Here is a 20,030-nt window from a genome sequence, read left to right as displayed (position 1 = left end):
CATAGATACATATTTGACTACAAATAATGGCAGAGTCAGGGCTCTAAAGTTAGAAGGGTCAATTATTATTGCCATGTGAAATGTAGTACTAATAATTTACGATCAGAGAATGTCTATATAGTATTATAATATAGCAGTAAAGGGCTTGGAAACGTAAAAAAAAAAAAAAAATTTCGGATTTACATCAATGTATATATCTTGACTAGATCCCACGTTCTTGTGAAACATAGGACTTGTAAATTTTAAACTGCTTAGGGAAGCAATGCATGTAATAAAATTTTAAAAATTTTACGGGAGTAAAGTAGATAAGAAAGAGAATTTCAAATATTTTAGGGGAACGCATGGAAATTAACATAAAACATTTACAAACCTCTACAAAAAAAAAAACAAAAACAAAAACAAAATCTCTCAAAGTTGAGGTGGGGTACTGCCCATCCCCAAGAATTTGTAACTCCGCCACTATGTAAAAGTCACAATATTCTTTCATTCGTGACGTTGCCTAACTTAATTCAGTGGGCTTTTACACGTTAGGCTGGTCAAAACTGTCAAAATTGTTTTTTTTTTTTTTTGTTACTTTATTTTGTGACCTTTCCCGTCAAGCTGATTTAGAGCTGTGTATGAGTTTTTACTACTTTATCTGAAAACTGAGGAAGCATAAATATTGAATTTACTCACTATTATTTCCCCTTGGTGGTTATTCAGGGCAAATCCCTTCCCTTGATTTGGCCAACAAGTCACATTGCATCTCATAATAAACCACAATTCTCAATGTACCATCCAATATTTATATATCTCAGCTTTTAGTATTTCCTTTTGTCTTAGATACTGTCCATTTGGAACCTCTTAAATCACGATGTTTAATTGTATATGATTGTAGGGTTTTTGGCTCCCATCTCATGTGTAAAAGTCCAAAATTAATGGGTAATTGTCTAGGCCCATTAAGGAGTTGTCCTACCTATTTATAGGTCGAATTTTGTTTATTCCCGTAGCAGAAAAATGGAGAAAAAAACACAAAATTCTGCAGAGAAATTTCAACAAATTTCTGGTTTGAGCAGTTATGATAAATTGATGTATTGACATAGAAAACTACGTCTGATTTTTACTGAATGTAAAGGACATCAATTCTATGTTGTGAACGGTGAAGATCGGATTTCAACGGTTCAATCTTTAGTTATAAATTTCGGATTGCTGCTGTTTTCTGATAAAAATTTCATAGCTTTTATTCTTTATTTGTGATTTGGTGATTTTGTTGATTGTTTAAGACCATATCTCAATTGTGTACTTGCTAAAAGTTGTACTCTACTTTTAATTGGTGATAGTGGAGTAATTTGTAGTGAGTTCAAGAGTCTCGTGGTTTTTCCTCTTCACATTGGAGAGGCTTTTCACGTAAAAATTCTTGTGTCTTCTCGTGATTTTTTTCTTTTTTGTGTTTGTGCGTTGATTTATCTTCCATTAGTTGCTGGATTTTTTGTCTTACTTAACGCTCCTAATCTGCTCTAACGAATTGGGGAGACTTTTTGCTGCATGTTGTGGTCATTTGAATCCCGGTACCTCCTATCAGAGTGGTATCAGAGTTTGTTCTGATTTGTTAGAATTATGGAGGTGAATACAAGCAAGATGATATTGTTGAATGGGTTGAATTATCACAAATGGAAAGGTAAGATGAACGACCTTTTATTTGTGAAAAGTATGCACCAACCTATGTTTGATAGGAAAAGGCAGAATCCAAATCTGATGAAGAATATGATTTTGAGCATCAATAGGTGTGTGGTTATATCAGACAATGGGTGGAAGATAATATTCTCAATCATATTGCCAATGAGACACATGGCAGAATATCGTGGAATAAACTTGAACAAGTCTATGCTTTTAGGACTGGTAACAATAAATTGTTTTTACTCAAACAGCTGATGCAGTTGAGATATAAGGAAAACACTCTTATCTCTAACCATGTGAATGAGTTTCAAGGTTTGTTAGATCAGTTGTCTAATGTTGGAGTAAACTTTGATGATGAGATTCTTGGATTGTGGTTGCTAAATACTTTGCCTGATTCATGGGAGACATTTTGCGTCTCACATACCAATTCTGTCCCTAATGGTGTGATGACCATGGACCATGCTAGAAGTGAAATTTTCAATGAAGAGGTGAGAAGAAAAACTCAAAGTTCATCTTCATAGATCGAGATTTTGGTTGCAGAATAGACGGGGAGACAGAAGAACAGAGGTAATGACAAATGCAGGAGTAGAAGCAAATCCAAGTCACGGTACAAGAATGTTGAATGTTATTATTATCACAAGAAAGGTCACATCCAGAAGAATTGTTTGAAGCGAAAGAATGAAAATAAGAGCAATGGTGCAAGAAAGTCTAAAGATGGTAGTGCTGATCGTGTTGCCAACACCACAAATGGAGATTTTGTTATCGTTTTTTATGATAGTATCACTAATCTAGTTTCTTCTAATACTAGTTGGATGGCTAACACTAGTGCTGTAGTCCATGTCACTTCCAAGAGAGATTTCTTTGCTACCTATAATGCGGAAGAGTTTGGTTCCTTGAGAATGGGTAATAATGATGTATTCAAGGTAGTTGATATGTGTGATATTTGTTTGAAGATGAGCAGTGGTTTTACACTACTACTCAAGGATGTCAGACATGCTTCAGATATTCGCTTGAATCTAATTTCTATAGGAAAACTTGATGATGATGGCTTTGGCAATAACTTTGGCTATGGTAAATGGAAGCTCAGTAAAGGGTCTCTGGTTATAACTTGAGGTAAGAAATTAAAGACAAATTTGTATTTGTAGCAAGCTTCAATTTCGGGAGACACTGTGAATTTGGTAAAGAAGCAAAATTCACCTGAGTTATGGCACAAGAGGTTGAGTCACATTAGTGCAAAGGGACTTGAGACTTTGGTGAGGAAGAATGCTCTTCCAGGTGTGAATAATGCAAGTTCGGAAAAGTGTTCTCATTGTCTTGCAGGAAAACAATATCGAGTATCCTTCAAGACTCATTCTTCTCGCTAAATATGCAATTTGGTAGATTTGGTGCATTCAAATGTTTTTGATCCTTTGAAAGTACAAACTTTTGGGGGTGCATCTTATTTTGTTACTTTTATTGATGATCATTCCAAGAAACTATGAGTTTATACCTTGAAAACAAAAGATCAAGTGTTTGGTAAGTTTGAAGAATTTCAAGCTTTGGTCGAAAGGTAAACTGGAAGAAAGTTGAAATGCATCCAGACAGATAATACGGGTAAGTATCGGGAACCATTTAAAAATTATTGTAAGCAATAGGGAATTAGGCAATAGAAGACGCCTCAGCTAAATGGTTTGGCTGAGAGAATGAACAGAACATTGATGGAAAGAGTTAGATACCCACTTATAGAGTCGAAACTGCCAAAGTCCTTTTGGGGTGAGGCTTTGTATACTGTTGCTCATATTATTGATATGACTCTAACTGTTGCTTTGCAGGGTGATATTCCAAAAAATGTTTGGACTGGTAAAAACATCTCGTATGATCATTTGAGAGTCTTCGCTTGCAAAGCTTATGTTCATGTTCCAAAAGATGAGAGGTCAAAGTTACATGCAAAAAGTAGACCATGCATCTTTGTTGGCTATGGCCAAAATGAGTTTGGTTACAAACTGTATGATCCAATTGTGAAGAAACTTATAAGAAACCATGATGTTGTGTTTCTTGAAAATCAAACCATTGATGATATTGGGAAAACAAGCTCCGAGACAATGGTATAGGAAGTTTGAGTCTGTTATGCAACAGCAAGGCTAAAAGAAAACCACTTTTGATCATTGTGTGTTTGTACAAAGGTTCTCACATGATGATTTTATTATTTTGCTGCTCTATGTTGATGATATGCTTATCGTTGGTCAAAGTGCTTCTAGAATTACTAAATTGAAGTAGGAGTTGAGCAAGTCTTTTGTTATGAAAGACTTAGGACCAGCAAAGCAAATTCTTGGTGTAAGAATTTTGCGAGATAAGAACGTAAGGAAACTTTGGCTATCACAGGAAAAGTACATTGAAAACGTGCTTCAAAGGTTTCAAATAGAGAAGGCTAAACCTGTTAGCACTCCTTTTGCAATGCATATGGAGTTGAGCATCTCACAATGTCTCTTTATTGAAGAAGACAAGGAATATATGAAAAAGGTTCTTTATTCATCTGCTGTTGGCAATCTTATACATGCAGTGGTGTGTACAAGGCCTGACATAACTCATGCAGTCAGTACCGTGAGTTAATTTCTCTCAAAACCTAGGAGAGAACATTGGAATGCCGTGAAGGGGATTTGAAGATATCTTCGTGGTACTTCAGATTTGAAACTTTATTTTGGAAGTGGGAAATTAGTCCTCACTAGTTATACTGATGCTGATATGGCTGGAGATATTGAGACAAGAAAGTATATTTCGGGTTACTTGTTACCTGTGCAGGGGGAGCAGTTTCTTGGCAATCTAGATTGCAAAAATGTGTTGCATTATCAACCATTGAAGTCGAATTTATTGCAGCTACTGAAGCATGCAAGGAGTTGCTATGGTTGAAGAAGTTTTTAAGGGAACTTGGTTGCTCTCAAGAGAGATATAGGTTGTTTTGTGACAATCAAAGTGCAATTCATCTTGGAAAGCATCCAATTTTTCATTCCAAATCTAAACATATTGATGTGTTGGATGAAAAGTTGATAGAACTTGAGAAGATACATATGGATGACAATGGTACTGATATGATGACCAAGTCATTGCCAAAATGAAAGTTTGAATTATGTTGCCCACTTGTCCGGATGGCAAGTTCCTCCACATAGTCGGGGGGGGGGGGAGGGGGGAGATTTGTTGGGTTTTTGGGCACTCAACTTATGTGAAAAAGTCCAAAAATTAATGGGTAATTGTCTAGGCCCATTAAGGAGTTGTCCCACCTATTTATAGATCAAATTTGGTTTATTCTCGTAGCAGAAAAAGAAGGGAAAAAAGCAGAAAATTCTGCAAAGAAATTTCAGCAAGTTTTTGGTTTGAGCAGTTATGGTAATTTGACGGATTGACGTAGCAAACAACGTTTGATTGGTCTAAAATTTTAACCGAAGGTAGAGGACATACAGTTCTGAATGGTGAAGATCGGATTTCAATGGTTCAATCTTTAGTTCTAAATTTTGGACTGCTGCTGTTTTCTTGTGAAGTTTTTTACAGCTTTTGTTCTTTATTTGGGATTTGGTGACTTTGTTGATTGTTTAAGACCATATCTCAATTGTGTACTTGCTGAAAGTTGTACTCGGTAAAAATGGAGTAATTTGTGGTGAGTTCAAGAGTCTCGTAGTTTTTCCTCTTCACATTAGAGAGGTTTTGCATGTAAAAATTCTTGTGTCTTCTTGTGATTTTTTTTTTTTTTTTTTTTTTGTGTTTGTGGGTTGATTTATCTTCCATTAGTTGCTGGATTTTTGTCTTGCTTAATGCTCCTAATCTGCTCTAACAAATTGGGGAGGTTTTTTGTTGCGTGTTGTGATTATTTGAAACCTAGTACCTGACAGGTGCCGAACCTGTGCAATAATAAATACCTGCTCAAATAAAATACAAATTCTGTATATAGCGGTAAGCAGGGTCGAATCCACAGGGACTGGGGATAATTTAATTTCTTCTCAAGTTCCAGATATGGGGGGTTTTTGAAAATGAGAGTAACTAAATTACTTGGAATAAATTAAAATAAAAATAAAGTAACTACAACTCAAATAACTAATTATCACAATAACAATAAAAATGGATGAACTCTAGCCAAGAGACAACTTCGGAGATGGTTCACTTAATTCGATCACAGATGCAAGGATTATTCCAGTTACTATCTGATAAATTAGTTATAGTTGTCATACACGCGATAAACAACCAACTCTTCCTCAATTTGTCGATAGCCAAGGTACGACCGTTGACTATTTCTCTAATCAGGAAATAACCCTAGGTACGACCATAGAAGTTCAATTCTCTAATTGCATGAATAATTAGAAGAGACTAATTCTAACCAATCAACACGCTACGAGGGTCTCTTTAAGTTAGCCTGTCTATCTCCCTGGCACAAACCCAATCATGCCAGTTGCCACCAGTTTAGAATAATTAAACAATTACGGATTTAACTATCCTAATTGGCTTCAGGTTATTGAATTAATCTAGAATCCGGGCCCTGGATAATCGAATAATAAAACAACCATATGAACATAAAGCAGAAGATAGACAAATACCAGTGAATAATGGAAATAAATAAAAACTAATTCGATCTCACAAATTTAGTAGAACCAAGTCCTCCGTTGTTCTTGATTAGACAAACTTAGCCACGTCTCATGAGAAAATCTTCAAGTAATTTCATTGAGGTCCAGGCCATCAAAAGAGCCAAGAAAGAAACAAAACTAAACTATGCTAAAAAGCTCAACTAAAACTCTCCCTTCAGCCTTTCTTATATAGCCAAAAGGATACATGACACAAGGCTTTCCTTTATCCCGTGGTCCCCGCACGAATTGAGAGTCCAATTCCAATTTACAAGCCTTGTACGTTTCTTTCTCATTTTAAAGTCCAAAAGGAATGATGACTCCAAATGCTCTTATCCCGTGGTCCCCGCCGAGATTGAGAGTCAAACAAACTCAAAAGAAAAGCCTGCCGAATTACTCCTTGTTTCCTAATGTTCCTAGGACTCCTTGTACCAGCCTTCTCTTCATCAGCTAAAAAGGGAAGCCGTTTGTTTGATCTCTTGTGGGACACGTTGAGGGAGCTTCGCAGAAGACTCCCACTTGTGAAGTAATTTGCTTCAAAAAGTCCCTGCTTTTTGTAGTTTTCTGCTCCATTCCCTGGAATTAAGTCCAGATACCAAATATAAGTAAATATCAACAATTAACACAATATTTGATACGAACAAAAGGGGAAATTAATAATAAAATTGCAAACAAATAATGCCCTATCAATTCCCCCCACACCTGAATCATGCTTGCCCTCAAGCATGAGAATAGCATTTGAATACCAAAATTTTGACAATGACTATCGCTCCAACTACCGTATTGCCAAGATATCCAGAAAAACTTACATCAAGTATCACAGGTCAGGATCAAAGAAAATTACTCCAGTTAGCTTCCCAACCCCCAACTTCTCCAATTTAAAACAAACTAATCTAAGAAAAAGGAATGGTTGTTCACATTTATCAGCAAATGGTCCAACTATTAACCAAAATCTCGACATTAAGATCACAAACCGGCAAGCTGACTTATTCACACACTAACACAATCTTTATTTCACTTTTTTTTCCTTTTTGTTTTTTTTGTTTTTTTATTTTTTTGTTTTTTATTTTTTTGTTTTATTTTTTTGTTTTTTGTTTTTTGTTTTTTTTTTTTGAATAACAAAAGACTTAATCTATAGCCATTAGAGCCTTTTGACGCGAACTCCAACATTTCACAGATGGAGGAGCCCGGTTACTCAACTCCAATCGCTACGGGACCACGCATTCATAGTAACTACTATCTTTTGACGCGAGAATCGACACTTTAGGTGAAGATCCCCGGTTACTCAATAGTAATCACTAGCGGAGTACAGTCAGCTCTTATTTACAACCATATAGCACAATAACTAAAATAGCACAAAAAATAACAGCAGCCAGCCTCAAATTTCCAAACATGGAGAACTAAAATTAATAAATGGACCAATTCACATGAAAAATGCCAACAATCATTCCCCATGCTTAGAAAAGTTAACCAAAAATAGGAAAAGTTAAGCAATTATTGATATTCACCAAAGAGATACTCCTGAACTCAACCACATCAACTTGATACCTTTTTAATAAAACTTGGCAATAGCATAATTAGAGGCAACAATCCAGCATCAAAACTTGGTAGTCATAAAAGAACTGACCACTAGAAAAAGAAAAGAAAATAAACGAAAAGGGAGATAAATATCAAACTAAAAATAAAGGAACGGCCTTTAGAAACTAAAAACAAAAATACTCGCACCCCAAACTGATCCCCCCACACCTAATTCACACATTGCCCTCAATGTGATAAACTAACAGCAAAAGGAAGGAGAAGGGTAACGGTACTTCCCTGAAATTGTCAAAACAGGAGTGGGTCGGGCGGAGTGCTACCAAATTCTGCACCATGCTATGCAACTTGCATTCGGAGTTGGACCCAGTCGTTAGCCCCTGGGGTAGGAGGAGGCTGCGAGTGTCTAGGTGTTTTAAACCTAGAAGCGGATCTTAGCCTTACCATGATCTCTAGATGTCACTCTAATCACAAGGGACTACAATTGCCAACAGATAATGGAAACAGGAATTTCAAAGTAATAACAATTTTTTTTTTGTTTAAAACCAACCCCATGAACAATAGGCACAATTCAATCACCCACAGGTTATACGAATACCTCAACACTAATAACAAATGCAATCAATGAGCCCCTGTGGTCCAAATGTAGTCAAATTCAGAATCAAGGCAGTCCAATCATGCAACAAGTGCTCCAAATAGCTTAGTAAAGGAAACCAAAATGATAAAATGCTCCTAAACAAGGCAATCAGAGGCAACTAACTTCAATAAGCAAATTTAAGCGTAACAGGCACCTCTTAATTTAACCAACAGCCACAGCAAATTACCCACAACTCGACACAAATTATACAATTTAAACACAAATGGACCCAAAACCGTAACAACTGTCTCCAATTGGACAGTTAAATACCCAATTCAACCTGCTAAAATTAGCAATTGATCACAGAAATTGGCAATTCCAGCAACCACCGTTCAGGATTCGAAAAATAATTTAAGCACTAAGGATCAAGAAACTGTAAGTAACAATGCAACCAGTACCACTGGTGTACACACATGGAGGATTTAAATCAAATAGCAGCAACTCAATAAATATCAGAAAAATATCCCCACGTATGGCAGCAATTAAACCCAATTCCGTCCAAAATTTTACCCTAGAAATTGCCCAAAACAACACCTTCTTCTATCCAACCAGAAATCCAAACACAAATTCCAGAAATCTATGTTAATCGGGGAAGAAATTACAATACCTCCACCTGTCAATTTTGACAGGTGGTGATGGCGTGGCTGGACAAGCTGTGCGTGAGAGGCGGGGCTGTTGGCGTGCGTGAGTGGAGCTTCTGTGCGTGGTGGTCAAAGCTGGAGAAGAGCTGTGGCGGGGAGAGGCGCGGCAAGCCTCGGCCGCGAGCTGGCGGTGGACCGTGGGATGAGGCGCGGCTGGAGCTGGTGATGAGCTGGCTGGAGAGGGAGCTGGTGGTACCGTGCGAAGGTGGAGGGCGGAAGGGCTGATGGCAGCGCGCGAGTGGAGGGAGTTGGTGGTGTGCACGGCGCGCGGCTGGTGCTCGCGAGGTGGTGGTGGTCGTGGCCAAGGAGGAACGGCGGCACGCGGTCTGGTCGAGGAAGAGGGTGGCGCGCGGTGGAGTTGGAGATGGCGGTGGGCACGGGCGGCGGACAGAGCAAAACAGAGGAGAAGAAAGAAAGAAAAGAAAAAGAAAGAAGAAGAAAGAAAGAAAGAAGAAGGGAAAAAAAATAGCTTTTTTTTTTTTTTTGCACATTCAAATTTCAAAATCCGAATTGTGAGAATCAAAACTGAAGGTGTACAACGGAAAATGTTTTAAAATTTTTTTTTTTTTTTTTTTAGTCAAGGAACCTCTGGCTAAGGCGTGGGCACGCTCAACTGCTATAGAGTCCGCAGATCCTGAACGAGAATTTCTTTCCCTCAGGCGTGACCACCTGGCGTGGGCACGTCTAACTGCTATAGAGTCCGCAGATCCTGAACGAAAATTTCCTCCGTCAGGCGTGACCATCTGGCGTGGGCACGTCTAACTACTATGGAGTTCGCAGAACCTGAGCGAAAATTCCTTTTTCTCAGGCGTGACCACTTGGCGTGGGCACGCCTAATCGCTAATTCCCTGCCACCAAACAACAAATCACTAAATGCAACTAACACTTAACAAAAACTCCAAAAACATAAGAAAACTAAAACAAAGAGCCTTGGGTTGCCTCCCAAGCAGCGCCTTTCTTTAATGTCTTTGGCTAGACATTGCTATGCTTGTTCACGGAGGATAAAATCGTGTAGCTCGTTTCAGTGCTTCATCTTCTATATAATCCTGATAGCCCTCGTAAATGGAGTAATTCTTGACCACCCGAGCTACGGTCTTCCATGGATTAGTAGATGGCGCCAAACAAACAAGTGATGATCTTAAATCTTCACCCACTCCTCCATCACGATCACTTATTGGTTCGAAATATTTTGCCATCATGACTCTTAACTTATTCCTGGCATGAAATTCAAAATCGTCTGGTATAATAAAATCAATTTCAGTAACAGGAGTTAAAGAATAGGAGTCAGGAAAGTATTGATTAAGGAGTGGAGGAGATGTCACCGCATTTGGAGATTGTTCACTGGATTCATTCACTTGAACCATTTGATGTTGGGGTCTCAATTTTTGCTCTTCAACTTTCTTTTCAACTGCATCTTTAGATTCTTCTTCTTGAGATTCTTGCAGTACCATGTCATTTGTCAGAATAACTGCACTCTCATCTTCCTCATGGTCGATAATAGTCGGTGAGGGCAATTCTTCATAAACTGGAGAAATCAATTTGCTCGTTTTAAATGCCCGTTCACGCCTTGCTTCTTCCATCCCTTTATTCATCCTTTGTGTCTCCTGTTGAAGTTGGTGTACCCCCTGTTGAATTTGATATATGTTAGTAGCTATTAATTCAACCATTTCTTCAAGAGACATACCTGACATGGATGACTGTTCTTGAGACTCATACTGCTGAAAACTCATTGGCTGCTGAAAATTCATTGGCCCTGTTGTATAATCATAACTGGAGTTATCCCACCATCCTTGATCATACCCGTTTGGATTAGAGTTATACCACGTTTGAGACCAGGGTGAAAAATCTCCATAATTATTGAGTGGGACACTCAGATTATCTTGATATTCGGGGCACATACCAGTTGAATGATCCCTGGCATAACAAATTTTACAGGTTGCAGCAGCCATTCGTTTTCTAATAGAGTTTACGGCCTCTGCATGTGCGAACTTAGCAAAAAAACTAGTCTCATCGCCTTCCTCGGAAACAAAATCCATTATATCACCAAAATACGGAGTGTTAGAGGCCATAAACTATATATATAAAAAAAAACAAGAGAAAAATAAAAAAAAATAAATAAATAAAAACAAGGTGAACTCAAAAAGAAACAAATTAATCTGACACCAGTCCCCGGCAACGGCGCCAAAAATTGACAGGTGCCGAACCTGTGCAATAATAAATACCTGCTCAAATAAAATACAAATTCTGTATATAGCGGTAAGCAGGGTCGAATCCACAGGGACTGGGGATAATTTAATTTCTTCTCAAGTTCCAGATATGGGGGGTTTTTGAAAATGAGAGTAACTAAATTACTTGGAATAAATTAAAATAAAAATAAAGTAACTACAACTCAAATAACTAATTATCACAATAACAATAAAAATGGATGAACTCTAGCCAAGAGACAACTTCGGAGATGGTTCACTTAATTCGATCACAGATGCAAGGATTATTCCAGTTACTATCTGATAAATTAGTTATAGTTGTCATACACGCGATAAACAACCAACTCTTCCTCAATTTGTCGATAGCCAAGGTACGACCGTTGACTATTTCTCTAATCAGGAAATAACCCTAGGTACGACCATAGAAGTTCAATTCCCTAATTGCATGAATAATTAGAAGAGCCTAATTCTAACCAATCAACACGCTACGAGGGTCTCTTTAAGTTAGCCTGTCTATCTCCCTGGCACAAACCCAATCATGCCAGTTGCCACCAGTTTAGAATAATTAAACAATTACGGATTTAACTATCCTAATTGGCTTCAGGTTATTGAATTAATCTAGAATCCGGGCCCTGGATAATCGAATAATAAAACAACCATATGAACATAAAGCAGAAGATAGACAAATACCAGTGAATAATGGAAATAAATAAAAACTAATTCGATCTCACAAATTTAGTAGAACCAAGTCCTCCGTTGTTCTTGATTAGACAAACTTAGCCACGTCTCATGAGAAAATCTTCAAGTAATTTCATTGAGGTCCAGGCCATCAAAAGAGCCAAGAAAGAAACAAAACTAAACTATGCTAAAAAGCTCAACTAAAACTCTCCCTTCAGCCTTTCTTATATAGCCAAAAGGATACATGACACAAGGCTTTCCTTTATCCCGTGGTCCCCGCACGAATTGAGAGTCCAATTCCAATTTACAAGCCTTGTACGTTTCTTTCTCATTTTAAAGTCCAAAAGGAATGATGACTCCAAATGCTCTTATCCCGTGGTCCCCGCCGAGATTGAGAGTCAAACAAACTCAAAAGAAAAGCCTGCCGAATTACTCCTTGTTTCCTAATGTTCCTAGGACTCCTTGTACCAGCCTTCTCTTCATCAGCTAAAAAGGGAAGCCGTTTGTTTGATCTCTTGTGGGACACGTTGAGGGAGCTTCGCAGAAGACTCCCACTTGTGAAGTAATTTGCTTCAAAAAGTCCCTGCTTTTTGTAGTTTTCTGCTCCATTCCCTGGAATTAAGTCCAGATACCAAATATAAGTAAATATCAACAATTAACACAATATTTGATACGAACAAAAGGGGAAATTAATAATAAAATTGCAAACAAATAATGCCCTATCAGTACCTCCCATCAATGATAAACCTTCTCCAGTTTGCTAGCATGATCCATTATTTCTATGGACGAAACCTTTCGGAGTCCGTTTGAGTTTCTTTTGAGTATGGTAGCTTAACAAAATTTCTTTTTTTTAACCCCACTAGTTTGTAATTGTGGCCTCAACTCACCAAAAGATGATGTTCAGATTTGGTAATGGACTTAGGAATATTTAGTTTTTAACCCCACTTATAACTCACTGTCGATAAAGAAGCATAGTAAGGGGCTAACTTTTACTCTACCCGGCAGGAAAAAAGGCCAAAGTGAAGTTACTCTAGAGTCCACCTCCAATCTTGAGTCTAGAGTCCAGACGTTACTCTTTCTTTATGTTTCGTAGAAAGTCTATCAGTTGGATTGTGGAGCATCTGTCTCTAAGCTAGCAGAATCCAAGATACGTCTCATCGACAAGTGTCAACGAAGGCATTTATCGATGTACGACGGTGTGGAAGAGTATTTCCAAAGTCGCAACAACTTGATCCCTATCAGGTACTCCTACAAACAAATCAAGAAGATGACTAACAAGAGGTCACGAGTTCGAGCCTCCGCTTTGCTGGATTTTTCTGCGCATTTAATGTGCTAGGGTCGGGTTGGGGCTCCGGGCCTGGGCAGCAGGGGATTAGTCGAGCCCCGTAAGGATTGATCCAGACACCCCTGTATCGACAAAAAAAAAAAAAAAAAAGACTAACAATTTTAAGGAAAAGTTAGGAGTAGGTGGTTATGGTTGTGTGTACAGAGGAAATTTGCGCAGTGGTCGACTAGTAGCAATCAAGATATTGAGCAAGTCCAAAGCTAATGGTCAAGAATTCATCAACGAGGTTTTTATGTTAACTTTTATAATATTTAGTTCAAATTTTTAAATTTTTATTGTCTAATTATTAAATAATATGTAATTTTGCTACATAGAATATGAATGGAAAAAAATTAATAATTAAGCTTATTAAATGTTATAAGTAAATATTTAAAATTAATGATGAGTGCAAAGGAGGGTATATATTGATAACTTAGTTAGTGACAATAAATTTAAATGAGTTTGCAAAACTGAATTCATGCAAATTGGTGGGTTAACTTTGAATAAAGTTAGAACCGGTGAAGAGAGAATCCACGATCCATCCCATACATCATACCAGAAGCAACTACAGGAACCATCAAAATGGGGACCCATCACCTAACATCCTCACATTTCTTTTTTTTTTTTTTGTTTGCTTTTGATGATGGCTGCTGGCCTGTGTCAAGTCGGCAGCCAACTTATTTTTTTAAAAAAAGTTCCACGCGAGCTGCCGGGCAGAAATTTAAAAAAAAAAAAATTTCTTTTTGCTGCAGCCATAATTTGATACCATAATCTTGTCAAAACTTATACCATAATCCTGTCAGAACCTTATTGTTGCAATTTTTTTTTTCGAACAATAATCTGATCAATTAGCCTATACTCCCTGCAGCCTATATTTTTTGATGCATCGGTCATTTTTTTTCTTGGTTAATTACTTATATCTCTCTTGAAATTTGGCCAAACTGCGAGTCAGGCCTTGAGGTTTATCTATATTGCCAAAAGACCTTAAAAATTATAACTTCCTAACATTTTCACCCTTTCTGTCAATCAACTAAAGAAGAGGGAAAAAAGAAAAAAGAAAAAAATTTACACATTGATACAACTACACAAAAAGTTTTCTACAATTCTTAAAGTAAATTACAGTAAAGTTCATATAAACATCCAAAAAACTCACCATCCAAACGAGGGGATTAATGTTCTAAGTTTGTACTGTGATTGCATTTTTTTTTTTTTTTTTTTTTTTTTGTACATAGAGGACAACCTGCTTACCGTCCCTTCCATTAACCACTCAACCCAACTTTACCCCAATATATTCTGATACCTAATTTACATTATTAAAGAAATGATTTCCTATCTGTTCAATTGAACTTAACCATCCCGGAATTATTGCTGCCCACAGCCCATACAATGTGCGTAACTCCATACGAGTCTGGAAACTCGAGTCCATGGAAATCACCAAGTCTGCCGATATAACAAATTTATAAAAGGGTTATTATCACTTTACCCTTTTAAATTATACCATTACTATCAGTTTACCTCTAACGTTATCTTTTAGTCACTTTACTCCCATGAGTAATTCAACTCAACACGTTAAAAAATTTTGGACAAAAATACCCTTTTATTTTATAGCATTGCTACATTGTTATTATTACTTTATTCGTTTAGATTATAATGATACAATCACTTTAGTTTCTAATATTATTTTCTAAGCATTTTACCTCACCGTTAATCTAACTAGTACGGTCAAAAAAATTTAAATATATTTACCCTTTTTTATATATAATTAAAAATACAAAAATTGGAATGGTTATTCTTCCTTTTTTTTCACTTTAAGAGATCGAAAAACATAAAAATAAAAGGATTTTCTCAAATTTTTTTTCACATTTATTAATACTAGGAAAAGAAAAAGAGATAAGAAAGAAGGAGACAAAAAAATTAGATTTTACAAAAAAAGAAAATAAATAAAAGTCTAACATTATCATATTACTTTAAAGTTGTCAAGATTAGGATTGGAATTTGGTGGTAAACAAAAAAGTGAAATAATTTTAAAATAATAAAAGTATTTAATTCTTTCTTATTTGTAATTTTTAAGAAAAGAATTGAGCTCTCTCTCTCCCCCTCCCCCTCCCCCTCTCCATCTTTCTATTTTTTTCAATATTAATAAGATTGTCAAGAAGAAAGAAATTAATACTTTCACTTTTTTCTTGATACTAAAAAAGAGAAGAGTCACTCTAAATTTTTTATTATTTTTATTATGCAAAGAGGAGGGTATTTTTTTCTAAAGTTTTTTAACTTACTAAGTTGGTTTAATGGTAGGATAAATTGTCTAAAATATAACTCTATGGGGTAAATTGATAATGAGACTATATTTTACGGGGATAAAGTGATAATAATTTTAAGAGTTATACATGTCTTTTCATTTTAATTAACAAACTCCGTTAAGTTTGACCGTTAATTTTGGGGATAAAATGAGTAAAAAATAACATTAAAGGAGAAATTGATAGTAGCACCAATCGTTAAGGGAGTAAAGTGATAATACTCCTTTATAAAATGGAAAGGACAGACCGGAAATTAGTAACGGATAGACTTTGACTCGGTCGGGCTTTCCTATTCGACTTTGACTCAAATGTGGCATTCCTATTCTCAGTCACAGGGTAGAAATTCAAATGTGGCCCCGTTACTCTGCGTCGTCACAGAAATTGAGTTCAAACGCTTTTCGGTCAAAACTGCACATGTTTCTTTTTCTTGGACTGAAAAATGAAAATGCACTAATTTTTAATAGCACGAAACAAAGGAAATCTTGAAATTTCATCTGTTTCTATTTTTTTTTTCCACCTAGGGGGTGTCCCAGCCTTTTTTTGGCCAACTAATCCCCCTAAGGTCAGTAGAACCTTGCCCAAAGATGCCAACAATTTTATCACAGCGGAGTCCAACACGGGATCTTACCATAAAGACGGACTTATCAGTACCGGTCGAACTGCCTGTGCGGGACGTCATCTGTTTCTATTACAAATGACGATTTTTGTCACTTTGATAATTGCTCTAAATCATGAGAAAGTTATTATAATTTTTAAAACCATTGATTATGTAGAAAAAGCATAAAAGTATTATAAGGATAAAATATAAATTTTCCTATTATTTTAGGATTAAAAACCAAAAAACTCCCTGTGATATATCTAATACACAGAAAAATCTCCCATGATTTCAAAACATACAAAACGATATCTCATATTTTAAACTAAATTATAAACCAACAGAATTCGTTAAACTTGAAGGCTTTGTCCATTTAGTGCCATTGGGGGCACACACTTATTAGTGACTCAAGTGTTTACTTTTGGTAGGAGCAGACTTAAAGCTAATATTCATAGATAATAAGTATTCGGTTCTCAATTTTCTACCTAGCCTCTAGAATATTAAATATTACTACTTAAGAGTTTAGACTGAAACATTTACAAAGAAATGCTAAAACTATTCATGCAATAAACCCGATCACTTGTGGCTTTAATCAGTTAATTAACGGTTAGACTCACATCTCTCTTCCTTTCTTTCCAACAATATTAGCAAATTCATCACTATGTTTCTTTCGAAGGCTTTTACAGTGTGTTTGGCCCTGCTCTTTGTAGAGGCAGTTTCAACCAGGATTGATCAACTTGAGGAAGATAAACCAGAGAAAGATCAAAAATGTTATCAACAATTCTACTGCGGGGAAGTCCACATATATGCAACGGGCCTTTTCCGAGTAGAAGGCGGTCCACAAGGCTGCGGTCACCCAAATGTTCGACTCTCTTGCGAGCATAATCGTACCGTACTGTACTTGGGATCTAATTCCAACAAATATTATGTAGAGGAAAAAAGTATCATGAATTTCGGAAGCAGTTCCAAAAGGATTCATGTTATCGATCCTGGGGTGCAGAAGAACAACTGTTCAAGTCTTCCACTTTACTCAATTACTCATTATTCTTATAATCCTTTACATCCACCAGAGCCGCATGATTCAATAGTATTTGTGAGCTGCAAAAGACCAATCGATTCTCCTCTCTATATAGATACTTCTCCTTGTCTCACTGCAAAAGATTTTTACAGTTATGTTGTGTTTGGAAACGATCTGATGGCATCTACTATTGAAGAGACTTGTACCATCTACAAAACTATTACTTCACAGTTTCAGAACTCTCTTGGTGCTGAAACAAGGAACATTTCTTACGGGGACATTCATGACCTGATGGCATCTGGTTTCGAGCTTGAATGGATGGGATACAGCGATAGTTTTTGTTCATCTGCGCTATGCTGTAAGCCAATACCCAAACTATGTCAATTTCTGACTTTCATTAATTATGTGGCTGATTTTTTTAATTGTCAATTTCATAACTAAATAAATACATCCAAATGCAATTTGTTAGTTTATTTTACGTGTTTAATCCTATCACAGATGGGGTAATTGGCAGTGGAGGATTTTTTGGCATTTGGATTGCACTCTCAATTGCATACTACATTTACGAACTCCGCCGCAGGCATTTGTCACTACATGATGCTATAGAAAAGTTTCTCAAAAGTCGAAACAACCTCATTCCCCGAAGGTACTCCTACAGAGAGATAAAGAAGATGAGCAACAATTTTAAGGAGAAATTAGGTGAAGGAGGTTACGGTTCTGTCTACAAAGGGAAATTGCGTGGTGGCCAATTAGTAGCAATCAAGATGCTAACCAAGTCCAAAGCCAATGGCCAAGAATTTATTAATGAGGTTGCTTCACTCGGGAGAATTCACCACGTAAATGTTGTGCGATTAGCGGGATTTTGTGTTACTGCCTCCAAGCGTGCCCTTATTTATGAGTACATGCCTAATGGATCACTAGATAAGTTTATTTTTGCAGAACATTCTAATAGGCTATCATTGAGTTGGAAGAAGGCATTTGAGATCGCCTCAGGCGTGGCTCGTGGGATACAATACTTGCACCAAGGCTGCAACATGCAAATTGTGCATTTTGATATTAAACCACATAACATTTTACTCGATGACAACTTCGTACCAAAGGTTTCAGACTTCGGACTAGCTAAATTACATCCTCTGCAAAACAGTGTAGTGTCTCTCACAGTTGTGAGAGGAACATTGGGATACATGGCTCCAGAACTATTTTACAAGAAAATTGGAAATGTTTCAAACAAGGCTGATGTTTATAGCTTTGGGATGTTACTAATGGAGATGGCAGGAAGGAGGAAGAATATCAATGCTCTTGCTCAGCATTCAAGTCAAATTTACTTTCCCTCATGGATATATGATAAGATTGACCAAGGAGAGGATATGGAAATTGGAGATCATGCAACTGAAGAAGAAAAAACAATTAGAAAAAAATTGATTTTGACAGCATTGTGGTGCATACAGATGATACCTGAGAATCGTCCTTCAATGAGAGAAGTCATAGAAATGCTTGGAGGTGATCTCCAAGACCTGCAATTACCTGCTAAGCCACGCTTTTGTCCTTCAGACTCTCCTGTAAGACATCTTCAAAGTAGTAGTTACAGTTGTTCTGAGGAGCCCACAGAGTCCCCATGTAACTCTGTACCTCTTGAAATAGAGCAGATTGATAGATAAGTAGTGCTCAACTTTGCCATTCTTATTCTTATGGAACTTATCCATGTGTTTTTTTAAATTCCCACTTGGTGTCAATAAAATGGGAAAATACTAGAACTAGATAATATGTACGCCATGCCAACTAATTTTGGTGTTTCATGTGATAAGTTTTTATTCCTCTTGATTCCTAATAGTTGTGTTCCAGTTGATGAATTTTTTATCTATTGTTATAAAATCTTAATAAAAGGACGATGGTAAGGAAGAAGGACCATTGCAAATCATATCCATCAATAAACCATTTCACAAATAGATGGATTGATATATTAGTAGACTTGATTTATATTAGAAAAATTCATGGTAAGGTCCACTTTACCTCACTATTCCAACAGCCAAACAAGTGGGTTTAGCTGCTTATGAGATGGTAGATTAGTAGACTTGATTTATATTTCGAAAAAAAATTCAAAATAAAAAAATTCAGGGTGAGGTCCACTTTGCCTCGCTATTACAACAGCAATTGCTCTTTTAAGTCTTCTGACATTTTCCAGTACAGGTGCTACTAGTCAAATTCTTATACGTAGACTTTTACTTCAACATGTACTACGAAGTTCATTGGATACTTCTTGCTTGGGGATGAATGCTCCACGTTCCAACCGATATACTTTCTACGCAACATGAAGAAAGAGTAATGCCTAGATTCTAGATTGGATTTGGTGGAAACCAAGCGTAGAAGAAAGAAATGGAAGACAGGAAATTAAGACAGGATAAGACGATGACTTCATTTTGGCCATTTTACGTGTGGGCAGAGTTGCAGAAGTTGGCCCTCTGAAAATGCTCCTTTGTGCTCTCAATTAAGACAGGGTAAGACTTTGTGACTTTAGGTTGGCCATTTTTCGTGTAGGGTACAGTTGCAAAAGTTGGACCCTGAAAATTCTCCTTTGTGCCCTCAAAATAGCTGATGTGATGACTGATGAGTTGACTTCTCTTTATGGGGTTTATTTGTAAGGGAGTTTCTTAACGAATGTGAATGCAGAAAAGCCAAACCTTTGCATAGTTTATAGGGATAATTTCAGAAACCTTCCTTGACGTTTCTGACAATTGCACTCGGCTCCCCTTAGGTTTAAGAAATTATACTTACCTCCCTTGACATATTAAAATACTTATAATGTCATCCACTTAATAGACAATTTTAGATTTAAGGCAATAAAATTACAAAACCTAAAAAAATCT

General features: G+C 36.8%; 1 protein-coding gene across 1 annotated transcript; it reads left to right on the top strand.

Moving 5' to 3' along the window:
- The first annotated feature begins 16,809 nt into the window (after positions 1-16,809).
- Positions 16,810-18,907, top strand: LOC113692534 (rust resistance kinase Lr10-like). Its single transcript, XM_027210951.2, has 2 exons — positions 16,810-17,524; positions 17,665-18,907. The coding sequence occupies exons 1-2, from the start codon at positions 16,810-16,812 to the stop codon at positions 18,822-18,824; spliced, it is 1,875 nt and encodes a 624-aa protein (XP_027066752.2). The 3' UTR covers positions 18,825-18,907.
- The last annotated feature ends 1,123 nt before the right edge of the window (positions 18,908-20,030 follow it).

Source organism: Coffea arabica, chromosome 6c, assembly GCF_036785885.1.
Source record: "Coffea arabica cultivar ET-39 chromosome 6c, Coffea Arabica ET-39 HiFi, whole genome shotgun sequence".
In the NCBI taxonomy this organism is placed as follows: Eukaryota; Viridiplantae; Streptophyta; class Magnoliopsida; order Gentianales; family Rubiaceae; genus Coffea; species Coffea arabica.
Note: the sequence above shows the minus strand (reverse complement) of the source record. Positions and strands in the feature narration are given on the sequence as shown.